General features: G+C 33.8%; 1 protein-coding gene across 1 annotated transcript in view; it reads right to left on the bottom strand.

Annotated features, from left to right (window-relative positions):
- Positions 1-17,500, bottom strand: part of LOC137644770 (kinesin-like protein KIF26B) — a 531,356-nt gene that overhangs the window by 43,572 nt on the left and 470,284 nt on the right. The window contains exon 7 of the mRNA XM_068377666.1: positions 14,645-14,807. Within this exon, the coding sequence (XP_068233767.1) occupies positions 14,645-14,807 (163 nt within the window). The remainder of the gene's footprint in view (positions 1-14,644; positions 14,808-17,500) is intronic.

The raw sequence follows: 17,500 nt of genomic DNA, 5'->3' as shown, positions 1-17,500 counted from the left end.
TTACTCCCTCCCTCCCCCCCCCTCCCTCCCTCCAAGGAACAAGGAGGAAATCTAAAAGAAAAACAATTTCCATTCATTTCCTTCGATCACAGCAAACGAACATAAAGCAAATAACGGCCTCCCGATCTTTCTTTGATGTGGACCAATTGATCATATCAGGCCATACTTTCAATCTCTTCTTCCCCACCTCTCTCTCTCTCTCTCTCTCCTCTCTCTCTCTCTCTCTCTCTCTCTCTCTCTCTCTCTCTCTAGACTCAGCTATTCTTGTATGCATCTCTTCATATACTTTCCTTGTATTGTCTACATGATTTCTGAATTTTATTAGGAAAATTTTCCTCAGTTACTTTCTCTCTCTCTCTCTCTCTCTCTCTCTCTCTCTCTCTCTCTCTCTCTCTCTCTCTCAGATCCGGCTATTCTTGTGCGCATCTCTTCATATCATATTTTACTTCTATTCTGTCTTCTTAATTTCTCAATTTTATTAGGAATATTTTCCTCTCTCTCTCTCTCTCTCTCTCTCTCTCTCTCTCTCTCTCTCTCTCTCTTAGATGACAGATTTTGTCTTTCATAAATTCCTTTTAGGAATTTTATTTATTTTTACTGGCAGTAGCCCTAAATGCTACTTATCAATATCATTTTGACGAATTATGTTGATGTTTTAAAAACTCTAATTAATGATATACTTCTTCAAATCGGTTGTGATATATATATATATATATATATATATATATATATTATATACACTATGAGAGAGAGAGAGAGAGAGAGAGAGAGAGAGAGAGAGAGAGAGAGAGAGAGAGAGAAAGAGAGACTCGACCAACAGCAGACAGGAAACCGAATTACCTCAAGTAATCGATCAGTAATACTGACCTCGTCTCCATCCCTCTCCCTACCCCCCATACTCATCCCTCTCACTCCCTCTCATCCCTCTCACTCCCTCTCATCCCTCTCACTCCATCTCATCTCCTCCCCCCCCCCACTTGCCATCCATTCCACATCATCCCCCTCATTCCTTCTCCATCATTCCAGGACTCAAGCATCTCCACCAATTTTTACTCAGAGCTCTGGATCTCCAACTTTTTACCTCGTTATTTATCAGTTTTTTACATTTGTTCTTGAAATCTCTTTTCATTTGATCCTTTTACTTTTCTTTAGTATCCTTAAAACATCTGGCTATTATTTTCCTATTCCATTTTATCATTTATTTTTGTAATTCCCTTTTCTAACCTTGGGTAGTGCCATAGCCTCTGTACAATGGTCTTCCACTGTCTTGGGTTAGAGTTCTCTTGCTTGAGGGTGCACTCGGGCACACTTTTCTATCTTATATCTTATATCTCTTCCTCCTGTTTTTTAAGGTTTTTATAGTTTATAAAGTAATATTTATTTTAATGTTGGTGCTCGTCTTAAAATATTTAATTTTTCCTTGTTCCCTTTCCTCACTGAGCTATTTTCCCTGTTGGAGCACCTGGGCTTATAGCATTCTGCTTTTCCAACTAGGGTTGTAGCCTAGCAAGTAATAATAATAATAATAATATATGTCACACAGGTTATCGGTATTATTTTATTATTTCCTTTTATCATTTATTTTTGTAATTCCTTTTTCTATATCACACAGGTTATCGGTATTATTTTACTATTTCCTTTTATCATTTATTTTTTTAATTTCTTTTTCTATATCTCACACAGGTTATCGGTGTTATGTTTTTATTTCTTTTTATCATTTATTTTTGTAATTCCTTTTTCTATATGCTCATCCATGTCACGCTGTAATATGTAACAAATTCATCGAGTTTTCATTTATTAATTTCTTTTTAATGTTTTCCAGATTTTCCAATAATTTTGTATCAAATTTTTGCTGCATCATGAAAAGAATAATGTTAGAATTTAGTCAATTGCGAATGACTTTATTTGCAAATATAATTTGCTGTGAATTGCTGATTAAAATACTATTGCTCTATCACTGTTCTTTTTTAGTTATAGACTTTTATATTCAATGAAATGTTCATGTCAAGATCAAACGAAGTCTCGATTTTTATTAGTACAGTGGTAACGTTTTCGCCTAGAATTTGCCTGGACCGTGAGTTTAAGCTTTTTACTGGGGAGGCCACTGCTGTGTTTGGGCACCATAGAGGGGGTTAGTGGCAACGTCTTCGCCTAGCATTCGCTTATCAGCATATCGATCCCAGCCTGGGACCGGGAATTTAAGCTGTTTACTGGGGAGGCCATGGATGGAGTTGGGCTGCACAGGGGCGGGGCCGGGGGATAGTGGAAACATGTTCGCCTAGCATTCGCATGGTAGCAGATCGATCCTAGCTTTGGACTGTGAATTTAAGCTGTTTACTGGGGAGGCCATTGCTGTGGTTGGGCACCACAGTTGGGGGTTTGGCTTGACTGGCTGACTTTCTGAGGAGCATCTATTCTGGTGAAACTGGAACTAAAACTAGACACCTTTAACCTTTAAGGTACATAACAAGAAACCAACTCTTCGTGATTGAAATGATTAATGGCATTTTCCCAATGCGTATCGCATCAAGTATTACCTTCTATTGCAGAGGATTTATATTCTTAGACTCCTCTTGTAATTATAGGGAATGTAAAAATTACATTTATATTTCCTAAATATATTTCATCATATTCTATACGAGGGAATTCATACATACATACATATACCAAGGCACTTCCCCCAATTTTGGAGGGTAGCCGACATCTACAAATGAAACAAAACAAAAAAGGGGACCTCTACTCTCTACATTCCTCCCAGCCTGACAAGGGACTCAATCGAGTTCAGCTGGTACTGCTAGGGTGCCACAGCCCACCCTACCCCTTTATCCACCACAGATGAAGCTTCATAATGCTGAATCCCCTACTGCTGCTACATCCGCGGTCATCTAAGGCACCGGAGGAAGCATTTACAGAATTAAATTCTTAGGGTTCTTGCACTTTCAAAATTACTTTCCAAGGCTACTTGGATCTTAGAATGAAAATTAATTGGCATTAGTGACATAGAGAGTACTATCAAGCGACGGGGATCATGTTGTCTTCTTTTTGTGACGTCTGGTTTGATTTATAAATCACACATAGATCCTATATAAGATTTTCAATGAAAAGTAACTCTCCAAGACTATTTTTTTTATGGGATGCTTACTTACTTAGTAAGCAGGATATATAGCAATAGAAAAAATACTAATTTTCAAGAGAAAAAAAAATATTAACTCATTAAACATGAAATATAACAGGAGAGAACAAAATTAATTTGGTAAGCAGGAAATCTAACAAGAGATGGAAAATATTAACTTAGTAAGCATGGAATATAACAAAAGAAAAAATACTATTCAGTAAGCATGGAATATAATGAGAGAACAAAAATACTAACTCAGTAAGCATGAAACAAGAGAAGAAAAATATTAACTTAGTAAGCATGAAATATAACAAGAGAAGAAAAATATTAACTTAGTAAGCATGAAATATAACAAGAGAAGAAAAATATCAACTTGAGTAAGCATGAAATATAACAAGAGAAGAAAAATATCAACTTAGTAAGCATGAAATATAACAAGAGAAGAAAAATATTAACTTAGTAAGCATGAAATATAACAAGAGAAGAAAAATATTAACTTAGTAAGCATGAAATATAACAAGAGAAGAAAAATATCAACTTAGTAAGCATGAAATATAACAAGAGAAGAAAGATATTAGCTTAGTAAGCATGAAATATAACAAGAGAAGAAAGCCTGCTTCGACAAATTGTGAATTACCCCCAGTCTTTATAAAATGAATCAACGAGGATTATGGAAAGGTGATTATGGCTGTCATCAACTCGTCTCTCGAAAAAGGAATCCCTTTTTTATAAGCTCAAAGCTGTCCATTCTGTTAGAAAATGCCCCTTGCTTAAGAGGGTTAAGCCACTAGAAGCTTAGCAGCTTCTATAAAACCAAGGTTTATGAGTTGAAGAACACTTTTAGGAACAGGATAGTCTTAAAATTTTTCACAGTTTATGTATCTCCAATGAAAAGATGGTCCGAAGTTGTTTAGTGAACCATGGGAGGAATTACAAAATGATAAAGGATTTGAAAAGAGAGAGCTGGAATGTAGGACTGAAAATGAGTATGAGTAAAACAAATATAATGCTCATTGAAAATGCAGCAAGATAACAAATAAGAGTTTTGCGTTGTACTAAGATGTTTTCTAACACTTTTTGTACCTTGAGATGATATCTTACCACATTTCCCTCTTCTATAAACACGGCAACTTACTCTACACTAGACAATGTAAAACATTAATTTTGATATCATTGTTATCTATCTGGTGTAAACGTGGACAGGAAAATGCTCAGGTAAACTTGAAGACTTTTTAAATACTATCTATATACTGTTTGCAATCATTACCGTTGAAGGTACTTTCGATATCTTCTATTCTCTGATTCATTAACTTTCCATTTCCACTTCAAGCTGTTTCCTTCTCATTTCCATCAAGAGCGTCTAGAAATTCAGCCACAAATCTCTTCTATGGCCTAAGGAACCCTTCTTCCCTTACTCAAAACCCTCTTGTAATTCTAATATAATTCAGACGGACCTCATTTGAGGTCACTTGTAAGGGAATAATTATGAATTCAGAAAGCGTCCTCTGACATTCTACACCAAGAATGAATAATGTTTCATGTTCCTCAGGTCTTAGAGGATATCATTTGTTATATATCCCTAGTTTAATTCTCGCTCTTACTAACAGCAAATAAAACTCAATTACTTTATAGACTAGAAAAGGCACATGCATATGTGAAACATTTTTTGCTATTTCTTTTTGTTAAATGTCAAGGAATGAACTTATTATGTTTCGTATTTTTTTTTCTTTTTTTTTTAGATGCATGAAGATACTCTTGTTCACTTTATTCTAGATCGTATGGTGTAGTATATGATTTAGCTCTTGTCAAAGAAAGAATCATCTGGCATCGCATATATTTTAGCTTCTGTAGAAGAAAGATCGTCTGGTGTCGCATATATTTTAGATCCTGTCGAAGAAAGAAGAAAGATCACCTGGTGTCACATATATTCTAGGTCGTGTCGAAGAAAGATCATCTGGAGTCGCATATATTTTAGCTCCTGTCGAAGAAAGATCGTCTGGTGTCACATATATTTTAGATCATGTCGAAGAAAGATGTCTGTTGTCGCATATACATTAGTTCCTTTGGAAGAAAGATCGTCTGGTGTCGCATATATTTTAGATCTTGTCGAAGAAAGAAGAAAGATCGTCTGGTGTCACATATATTTTAGATCGTGTCGAAGAAAGATGTTTATTATCGCATATACATTAGTTCCTTTGGAAGAAAGATCGTCTGGTGTCGCATATATTTTAGATCCTGTCGAAGAAAGAAGAAAGACCGTCTGGCGTCACATATATTTTAGATCTTGTCGAAGTCTGTTTTCACATACATTCTAGCTCCTGTCGAGGAAAGATCGTGTGGTGTCGCATATATTTTAGCTCGTGTCCTAATCCTCTTAGCAATGATCATAATAGAGCGACAAGGGCGTTTTATGCTCTCTAACGAACTACCCAGTTGCCGTCATTATCCTTGAAGTACTTGGAGGGCACTCGATGGTATTTGCGAACTGTATGCGCCTCGACTAATGCCATCTACTTCCACTCGTTCAAGGACTCTCAAGGAGGAAGTCTTTGAAGTCATTTATCAAAATGGAGAGCCACCTTGGCTCGTTAAATCTTTGCAAATTAGATTTACTGGCTTCGCACTCTCATCCCCTTCAAGTATGCTCGCGTTTTATTTGAAGAATTGTTTGATGCCTTTTCTGGATAATCGATGTTTTCTCTCCTTCAGGATACGGAATTCTACTTGGAAGAGGATAATGATATTTGAGAGGCTCTGTTTATCATCAGGTTTGATTTGTAATGTTATTTCCAGAACAGATATCCTTACAACGGAAAGTCTTTTCTTTTATTCTTTAATGAAAAACGTTGTATCTTGGTAACAACTGTTTTTTTTTTAATATTTTACTAGGTATTTATATCCTTCCGAATTTGGTTTCTTCTCAACAGTTATTATTATTATTATTATTATTATTATCATTATTATTATTATTATTATTATTATTATTATTATTATTATTATTATTATTATTATTATTACTAGCTAAGCTATAAACCTAGTTGTAAAAATAGTATGCGATAAGCCCAAGGGCTCCAGCAGAGAAAAATATCCCAGTGAGGAAAGGCAATAAGGAAATGAATAAACTACAAGAGAAGTAATGAACAAATGAAATAAAAAGCTTTAACAACATTAAGATAGATCTTTCATATATAATTTCTAAAAGAAACTTATGTCAGCTTGCTTAACATAAGAATATTCACTGTAAGTTTGAACTTTTGAAGTTCCACAAAATCTAAATTACAACTATATTCTTTAAAACACATTAACAACAATAACAACAATAAGATTTTTCATACATACATTATAAAAAGAAACTCATGACAGTCTGTTCCACATAAAAACTTTCACTGCAAGTTTGAACATTTGAAGTTCCACAAAATTGGAATTATAACTAGATTATTTTGAAATACTTAAACAACAGAAACGACATTAAGACAGATCTTTCATATATAAATTGAAAAAATAAATTTATGTCAGTCTGTTCAACATAAAAACCTTCGTTGCAAGCTTGAACATTTGAAGTTCCACAAAACTGGAATCATAACTATAAATTCTTTTAAACACTTTAACAACAGAAACAACATTAAGATAGATCTTCCATATATAAATTAAAAAAAAATAAATCTATGACAGTCTGTTCAACATAAAAACTTTCACTGCAAGTTTGAACATTTGAAGTTCCACAAAACTGGAATTATAACTATATTATTTTGAAACACTTAAACAACAGAAACAACATTAAGACAGATCTTTCATATATAAATTAAAAAGATAAATTTATGTCAGTCTGTTCTACATAAAAACCTTCGCTGCAAGTTTGAACATTTGAAGTTCCACAAAACTGGAATTATAACTAGATTATTTTGAAACACTTAAACAACAGAAACAACATTAAGACAGATCTTTCATATATAAATTAAAAAGATAAATTTATGTCAGTCTGTTCAACATAAAAACCTTCGCTGCAAGCTTGAACATTAGAAGTCCCTCAAAATTAAAATGATAGCTTTTTTTTTCTTTTTTTTTTTCCCCATATAAACCAAAGGAAAGACTCCATACATCCAGAGGGAACTTCGTAGATACCCCCATATAGATTCCCAGCCTCGCTTGGCGATGCAGTAATCCATTTAGCGATCTTTTTTTTCTGTCTCTACTTTTTCTAGACGTGACAGAGTCCCATCTCCTCCCTTTAATTCCTCTCGTTCTCAATTGTTCCTTTTCCCATCTACTATTTTTTCCGTTACAATTTTTCTAACAGCGTTGTAGCTTCCCTTTCATTTATCACGGTTGCTTCCTCTCTCTCTCTCTCTCTCTCTCTCTCTCTCTCTCTCTCTCTCTCTCTCTCTCATAGTAGTAGTAGTAGTAGTAGTAGTAGTAGTAGTAGTAGTAATAGTAGTAGTAGTAGTAGTTGATTATACATGTGTAGAATGCATTAATATAATTTTCTGATAGGTTCACCATTTCAAACAAATTCAAAGGCATAAAAGAAATAAGTAATAGTATGAATATCACAAAGAATATTATAAATCCAAATAAAGAAAGTCTTGTGTGTGTGCGTGTGTGCGCGCGCGCGGGTGTCTGTGTATGTGTTCTCATACTAACAGAACATAATATAATGATTACTGAATCAATGATACCAGAAAACATAATAGAAGCTTTCAGTTAACTTAGATATATGAATTAATTATTTCCATATCAAATCTGCTGTAAGGTCACATTTGCCATTCATTTTCTAACGGTGTCTCTCACATCATTTCCCTAAATTTACTTCCAATTATTAAAAGTTTATTTATGTTTATAGGATTCTCATTCACTTTTTCCTCTTTTTTTTTCTTTTCTTTTTTGTCCTATGTCTCCTTCCGGTTTTATTTTTCATCTCTACATCCTCCTTCCCTTTCACGACTTCTTGTTAATCTCCTTATATATTTCTTTCTTATCTCTTCCTCCTCTTCCATTTTCCTTTCTCTATGCTCCTCTTACCTCCACAAACTCGGCTCATATCCTTCTTCTTCTTCTTCTTCTTCTTGTTCTTCTTCTTCCAGATATAAGTTCTCCTCTTCCATTTTCCTTTCTCTATGCTCCTCTTACTTCCACCAATTTGCCTACTCTTCTTCTTCTACTTCTTCTTCTTCTCCTTCTTCTTCTTCTTCCAGATATAATTTCTACTCTTCCATTTTCCTTTCTCTATGCTTCTCTTACTTCCACTAATTCTCCTTCTCTCCCTCTTCCTCTTCTTCTTGATACAATTTCTACTCTTCCATTTTCCTTTCTCCATGCTCCTCTTACCTCCACTAACTCTCCTCCTCCCCCTCTTCTTCTTCTTCATCCAGATATAATTTCTACTCTTCCATTTTCCGTTCTCCATGCTCCTCTTACGTCCACTAACTCTCCTCCTCCCCCTCTTCTTCTTCTTCATCCAGATATAATATCTACTCTTCCATTTTCATTTCTCCATGCTCCTCTTATCTCTACTATCTCTCCTTATCTCCCTCTTCCTCTACATCTAGATACAATTTCTACTCTTCCATTTTCCTTTCTCTATGCTCCTCTTACTTCCACTAACTCTCCTCCTCTCCCTCTTCCTCTTCTTCTTCCAGATATAATTTCTACTCTTCCCTTTTCCTTTCTCTATGCTCCTTGTACCTCCACTAACTCTCCTCCTCTCCCTCTTCCTCTTCTTCTTCCAGATATAATTTCTACTCTTCCATTTTCCTTTCTCTATGCTCCTCTTACTTCCACTAACTAACTCTCCTCCTCTCACTCTTTCTCTTCTTGTTCTTCTTCTTCCAGATACAATTTCTACTCTTCCATTTTCCTTTCTCTATGCTCCACAAACTCTCCTCCTCTCCCTCTTTCTCTTCTTCTTCTTCTTCTTCTTCTTCTTCTTCTTCTTCCACATATAAGTTCTAATCCACGTTAATTCCACAGAGCGCTTTAATCTCTATCTGTAGCTCGTTTTCATTAATTAGAAACCCTCGGGAGCAGATCATCCATCTGACCCCTTCCCATCTGTGTTTTAACTTAATATTTTAATACCCGGATGATGCGAGTTCTCTTAATAAAATGAGTCATACATTTTATTCATCTCTATTCACATCTTGTTTCAGTATCCTTCATTATCTTATTAACTTGATATCAGTTTCAGATCTATGATTAGTACAGTAAAACGTCACATTTACTTCTACCTAATTGAATGATGGTACTCGTTGCTTTTGATAACTTTATTCTCAGTGTATACAGGGTGGAGCAAAAGTTTGTTATAGTTGTTAACTTCAGTATATACAGGGTGAAGAAAATGTTTGTTAGAACTGTTTATTTTTAGTGTATACAGGGTGGAGCAGAAGTTTGTTATTACTGCTTATTTTCAGTGTATATAGGGTGGAACAAAAGTTTGTTATAACTGTTTATTTTCAGTGTATACAGGGTGGAGCAAAAGTTTCTTATAATTGTTAATTTTCAATGTATACAGGGTGAAGCAAAAGTTTGTTATAACTGTTAATTTTCATTGTATACAGGGTGTAGAAAAAGTTTGTTATAGTTGTTTTTTTTTTCACTGTATACAGGGGGGGGGGGGGGGCAAAAGTAGGGTTGTTGATAATCCATTATCTATTTCACCTTCACAATCACGTTTTAGATATAAATTCATGTTGACCGCTTGAGAAATTGAATGTTCATTGCAAAATGTCTAATATATATGAAAAATAATGTATGTAAATAAATGTCTAGATATCTACTAAATATGAAATGTCTAAATGTTAACTGTAACTCCTACTTTTGGCTTACCCTGTATATACTATCTACACGGCCTTTGATAATTTGAGGATGTCTTTTACGACGTGAGTTGAAAGAAAAAATTTCATGAATTTCGTTATTTTTTCTCATTCACTATTTTTCTACGTTCTTCTACATATCCAACTACGAAAACTTATAAACTAATTATTGTTGTAATATATTCTGCTTATATAATGTATGACCAGAGTTGGTAGGTAAAGGCAAGTTGTTTTGAATAAATCTTAAGCTTGAATTGTCCAAAGTTTTTGTTCTTAGACAAAGAGTAATTTATATGTATGGATTAGGGTTCTTTTTAGTTTAGGGAACAACTGAGCATATGTCAATTTTATATTCATCTTGCTCTGGTAAGCAGAGGATTGGGAGATCTTAATAAAATAATAAAAAAAAATAGAATTAGAATTATCACTACTGTCCTTATTTGTATATAGTTACGCTCATGTTGGTTTTGTATATAATTTTGTAATTTATCGTTAATTAATGTAGGCCTGGGAGACCCAGGCCTACGTGGCTGAGGATTATGAAGCGGGAAGTAGGAGATGATGATTGGAGGAGTACTGATTTAAAAGCTCAGGTTAGAGACGACTGGCGGAATCTAACCGAGGACCTTTGCGTTTAATAAAAGACAATAGTTCCTATGTCATGCATTACGAGCATATTTAAAGTTACGAATAATTCAAAATATCTGACGATTCTTTCTTGTAAGCCTTGGTCGAAGAACAAACTTCAGAAGGGCTAAAATGGAAGCATGAGCCCGTGCCAGCATAAGGATGGCTTAATGTGACATAACAATCCCAACAAAAGCAAAAGCAACTAAATACAAACTTTGTTGTTTTGACCTGATGATGAGGGGTAGATGGAGATGATTTGGGCATGCTCTTAGCACTCACCCAGAGAGATTAGTTCACCTAACTTTCAACTGGGCTCCACAAGGCACTAGAAGAGTTGGAAGACCCAGGCCTACATGGCTGAGGACTATGAAGCGTGAAGTGAGAGATGATGCATGGAGTATTGATTTAATAGCTCTAGATAGAGACGACTGGCGAAATATAAACGAGGCCCTTTGCGTCAATACGTGGAGAAGAAGATGATGACGATGATGATGATGATGATTATTATTATTATTATTATTATTATTATTATTGGCAGACCCAAGCCTACATGACTGAGGACATGAAGCGTGAAGTGGAAGATGATGAATGGCCATGTATTGATTTAATAACTCATGATAGAGACGACGGGCAAAATCCAACCGAGGACCCTTGATGTGTCCATTAGCCCTATTGTAAAACGTAATTGGTGTGTACTGATTCACATTCCGATAGATTTGGACAACTGTTCGATATTATTACCAAGGGTACATCTCAATATTTCATTTATATTCCTATACATATTAATTAGTTTAGATTATTTCATCTTTCCCCCGTTTATTTTTGCATTAAATGTAAATAAAGTAGTATTTAACTTCATGCGCTTTAAATCGATGTACCCTTTCTGTTGTTTATAAGAAAACAACCATATTAAATGAAAAGGGGCCGTTTCAAACTACCCTTCAGGGTTGATATACACTGCTAAAAAACCGTAATTTTAATCAGAAATTCTCCATAGAAATATACTTTTCTCAGCCGTATTTCAGTAAAATACATGCGACCGTAATTTCTACCCTACTTTGCTCTCATTTTTACGGGTTGGTGACCGTAATATCACTCCTTAACGTCGATATATCCGTTTTTAAAACGGCAAATGCCTGGCAACATTTATTTCAGGATTTATACCGTTCTTTACGGGACATTTTTAACGGTTTAGATAACTTGTGATTTTCTGAACAAAAGGGAGATCTGGCAAGTTGGCACAGTATTCCCTATTACCAAGATCCAGTACATACTGATATTATAATTTATCTTAAGATTTTTAAGTTTCGAATTTTTTAGTTTAAGTTGAGTGTTGCTAGTTTATTGGATACTGTGTTGGAATTTGTTTTCACAGGTTGTAAACACGTATGTGTATGTATATGACTTCAGCTTCGTATAGGCTACACGTAAGTGTATGATTTCATCTTTCCATACTTTAGTTTTCGAATGAAATTGCGAAACAATATAAGCACAGCAAAGCTCGAAAAGCCACTAAAATCAACCTAAACCACATCTCAACTCAGCATAGAAGTGGGACACCCGATATCAAAGAGTTCAACGATCGGAAACCAAACAAAGCTACTTTTCGTAACGCGACTGAAACGGGGATTCGTGAGAGCTCGAAGAGGTCTTCGAACTCTCGTGTGAGGCAGCGTCATAAAACGACTAACCGACTGGAACTGGGACTCGTAAAGGTTCGAAGAGGTCTTCGAACTCTCGAGCGAGACAGTGCCACAAAACGACTAATCCGCAAGAGCAAGAGACCATTTGCGTCCCCCCTGTTCAAATAATTCCAGAGTGTGAACTATTTGCTCGCTGACAACTCATCAATTAAGGTGTTGTTGGGGCTGCAACTTAATCACCGAGTCGGTAGGGGTTGGAACGGCTCTCCTCAAGGCTCCTCCTCCTTCTTCTTCTTCAAATTTCTACTTCGCAAAGGGAAAAGCAATTTGTTCTCTGTTGAATACAAATCATATATGTTCTTATCAACTTTTTTCGTTGTTTATATGGATTCTAATGTTTTAGCGACTCACACTTGTAGATTATGCTTAAAATTCATATTCATATAGGACTCTGTTAATGTCTAAAACGAGACGAATTCATGTTGACTTACAGTTTTACTCAATGTTCAGGTGTTTATTTCCACATTTCCACGCAGATACACATTTATATATACATATATATATATATATATATATATATATATATATATATATATATATATGTGTGTGTGTGTGTGTGTGGGAGTGTGTGCGTTTGTATATATATATATATATATATATATATATATATATATATATATATATATATATATATATATATATATATATATATATATATATATATATATATATATATATATATATATAAACTTGCATATGTGTGTATGCATGTGTGTTTATGCATGTGAGCGTACATGTTAGTTTGCGTATATAAAAATGTATAGAATCTCTCCTCTAAATCCTAATATAGATAAGTATTATCCAGATAAACCTCGTTTCCTATACTTTGAATAATGGTTATTATCTGAAAGATTTATTCAGACAAGAGCCGGGAGTAATTTTAGCAGGAGCTCAAGTTAAAAAAAAAAAGAAAAAAAAATCATGAACGAGTATGGATACCGAACGGTTTGGGGCTGATGAGGATAAATATTGTGGGAGGATTCGGATAGTTATGCTTATCCTGATGATACGTTATCATGTTACAAGAAAATTGCAGGATTATTATAACGAAATAGCAAGTGGGGAAAAATGCGTTAGAGCAAAGTATTGTAAAACTATTCCTGCCTTAAAATAAATCAAACTGTTAAAGAAACAACTACTGGGGCATTCAGTAGAGCGCAGACCTCCGCTGCGGCAGCTTATTTCTCGACCATTTGGTAGACCTTCAACTTGACCTTGACCTTAACCTGTATTAATTGGCGTAGATTTTCATACACTCAAATATAAACCAAATTTAAAGTCTCTGTGACAACGATGTCCAGACTTATGGCTCATTAACTGAATTAGACATTTTTCTTGAGATTGACCTTGACCTTTGACCTTGACCTTTCAAAATTTAATCCTTTCCGGCATTTTACATACCAGTTAATTTCCTTACTCTATTGTTAAAATATGAAATTCCTGTTTAGGGAGCCATAACAAACGAATTTTTCTTGAGATTGACCTAGACCTTTGACCATGACCTTCCAAAATTTAATCATTTCCAGCATTTTACAAAACAGCTGATTTCCCTACTCTAATATTAGAATATGAAATTCCAGTTTAGGAAGGCAAATTAAGTCCTTTCCAGCATTTTACATAACAGTTAATTTCCTTACTCTAATATTAGAATATGAAATTCCAGTTTAGGATGCCAAATTTAATCATTTCCAGCATTTTACATAACAGTTAATTTCCTTACTCTAATATTAGAATATGAAATTCCAGTTTAGGAAGGCAAATTTAATAATTTCCAGCATTTTACATAACAGTTAATTTCCTTACTCTATTATTAGAATATGAAATTCCTGTTTAGGGAGCCATAACAAGCGAATTTTTCTTGAGAGTGACCTAGACCTTTAACCATGACCTTCCAAAATTTAATCATTGCCAGCATTTTACATAACAGTTAATTTCCTTACTCTAATATCTAGACAGGATAGTCCAGTTTAGGATGCCAAATTTAATCATTTCCAGCATTTTACATAACAGTTAATTTCCTTACTCTAATATGAGAATATGAAATTCCATTTTAGGATGCCAAATTTAATCATTTCCAGCATTTTATATAACAGTTAATTTCCTTACTCTATTATTAGAATATGAAATTCCAGTTTAGGAAGGCAAATTTAATAATTTCCAGCATTTTACATAACAGTTAATTTCCCTACTCTATTATTAGAATATGAAATTCCTGTTTAGGGAGCCATAACAAACGAATTTTTCTTGAGATTGACCTAGACCTTTGACCATGACCTTCCAAAATTTAATCATTTCTAGCATTTTAAAAAACAACTGATTTCCCTACTCTAATATTAGAATATGAAATTCCAGTTGAGGGAGCTAAAACAAAAGAAGTGCTACTTTACCTTGATTCTTCTTCTCCTCAGTCTGTGAACTCTGGAAGCCAGTTGTATAGTAGCGAGGGTCTCCTGGTAGTACGACGACGCTGGGGATACGTGGACCAACATCGCTGCGACGCATCTCACAGAGCCTACGCATTCCCGCAAAAGTCTGGGCAGTTTGCCATCCCTGGAAAGGAATTGTTGGTGGGAAATGGGGTTAAAATGTTTTTTTCTTTTTTTTTTTTTTGGGGGGGGGGTGATTTAGTATATCAGGTAGAGAGTGTTACGGTAGTGTGAAGTACTGCATTCCTGACAACTTGGATACTGGTAATCTCTCGTATATAATGAAGTGTCTGGATATATATATATATATATATATATATATATATATATATATATATATATATATATATGTATATACGTGTGTGTGTCTGAAGCCTTTGTTCTGCAGTGGACTATTAACTGCTCATGATGATTACGATGACATATATATATATATATATATATATATATATATATATATTTATGTGTGTATACATATGTATATATATATATATATATATATATATATATATGCATATATATATATATATATATATATATGTATATATATATATATATATATATATATATATATATGCATATATATATATATGTGTGTGTATATATATATATGCATGTATATATATGCATATATATATATATATATATATATATATATATATATTTATTTATTTATATGAGTTAAATTTAGTTAAGAGAAAAACTCCAGGGAATACTCGAAATCCAAAAATATTATTGAAGGCATTGCAATAATTCAGGAGTTGCGAGAGAGAGAGAGAGAGAGAGAGAGAGAGAGAGAGAGAGAGAGAGAGAGAGAGAGAGCGAGAATAACCCATAATCTATAATGACCATTTGATATCCATTTTATTCTCCATTAACTTGCAACATCTGGTCTTAACTTTCCTCGTATAGAATTTATTGAATTTGGGGTTGTAAAGACCTTAGAATTACTGGCATTGTTACGAGCAATTGAACAGTGCCAGGATAGTTATGCTCTATAAGGAATAAAACAGATGAATAAAGAACTAATTTCACAGTTAATATCATCATTGTTATCATTATTTTTATCATCATTATTGAATAAAGCCAGTCAATTAATTCAATCTATTTAATATTCAAAGTAAGCTTCCAGATTGAAATATAACTGCAAATAAAGACGTTTCTAATCCACTACAGGGAAAAGACCTCTGACATGTCCTCACTCAGCTCTATGTTTTTGCTATTTTCATCAATACACTAGCCATTGCAGATTGGTGAAGGTGGGAGAGTTTTGTCTGATCGCTCACAGCAAATCAGCCTAGTATGGGTGGCCCTGATTAGTACAGCTTTGCTGGTCATGGCGATACACAAACACTTTCACCTCGTTGAGATTTACCAGCCAGAAAAGATATATATATATATATATATATATATATATATATATATATATATATATATACAGTATATATATATATATATATATATATATATATATATATATATGTATGCATATACTGTATATATATATGTTTATATATGTATATATATATATATATATATATATATATATATACATATATATATATATATATATGTTTGTGTGTGTGTGCGTGTGTGTATATGTATATATATATACATATATATGTAAATGTATATAAATATATACATATCTATATATCTATCTATCTATCTATCTATATATATATATATATATATATATATATATATATATATATATATATATATATATCAGCTGTAAGAGATCTAACAGAAAGGGTAGAAACATTAGATAAGAAAAATTAGTCCAAATAGAAAAATACGAATAAATTAAAATAATGGTTCTCCACGTTTTAGGTCCAGTTTTAAATATCAGTAAATATATAATGAAACAAAACCCTAAACAGAACTCGTTAGGGAACATCCCAAACAGAAGTGTGAAGCATTTTACGGTTTATGGTCCGAATGAAAAGCAATAAGACGCACTGGGTCCTGATTGATGACCGAATATCACATCCTTTTCAACGACCAGCAAACCATTACTGAAGATATTGCTCTTCAGTTGAGCTAATCTGATTGGTGGGAATGTCCGCCTGTAATGGTTTTTGAGTAAAACCAATTATGCGTTTGGTAAGGGTCCTCTTTCGTGTGTCGTTGATAAGAGGTAATTCGTTGTCATTTTAGTTTGTCAAATTTTCTTGATATTTTTTTTGCCAAATTGAGTGTCTCTGTAAGGTCTCTTTCCTCTGTCGTTGATAAGAGGTAATTCGTTGTCATTTTAGTTTGTCAAATTTTCTTGATATTTTTTTTGCCAAATTGAGTGTCTCTGTAAGGTCTCTTTCCTCTGTCGTTGATAAGAGGTAATTCGTTGTCATTTTAGTTTGTCGAAATTTCTTGATATTGTACCAACTGTGTGTCACACGATCGTACTTAGTTCATTTTGTGTATATATTATGCTTGTATCTTCGCTCTTCCCTCGCACTAAAAAGAACCAGAATAAACATGTCTGCTTTTTTCATTGTAACAGTGTCTGTTTTTCGAACATGAAATTTCTTGTCGCTTTGAGGTTTTGTATATAAAGGAGAGTGTTCTATAATAAACTAACCCAGTTGCTTTCATGCTGTCTTTGAGTCACAACCTTCTCTCGGCTCGTCACAATATTTTTGCGTCGATTAGAGTGTCTCTGTAAGGTCTCGTTCCTCTGTCGTTGATAAGAGGTAATTCGTTGTCATTTCAGTTTGTCGATTTTTTTTTTTTTTTTTTTTTTTTTTTTTTGAGAGTGTCTGTTAGGTCAAGCGTCTCTTAAGTTACGTATTTCCTTATTTTGTTTTCATTTTCATT

Source organism: Palaemon carinicauda, chromosome 8 (assembly GCF_036898095.1).
Source record: "Palaemon carinicauda isolate YSFRI2023 chromosome 8, ASM3689809v2, whole genome shotgun sequence".
Lineage (NCBI taxonomy): Eukaryota > Metazoa > Arthropoda > Malacostraca > Decapoda > Palaemonidae > Palaemon > Palaemon carinicauda.
The sequence above is the reverse complement of the archived record's forward strand: the minus strand, read 5'-3'. Positions and strand labels throughout refer to the sequence as shown.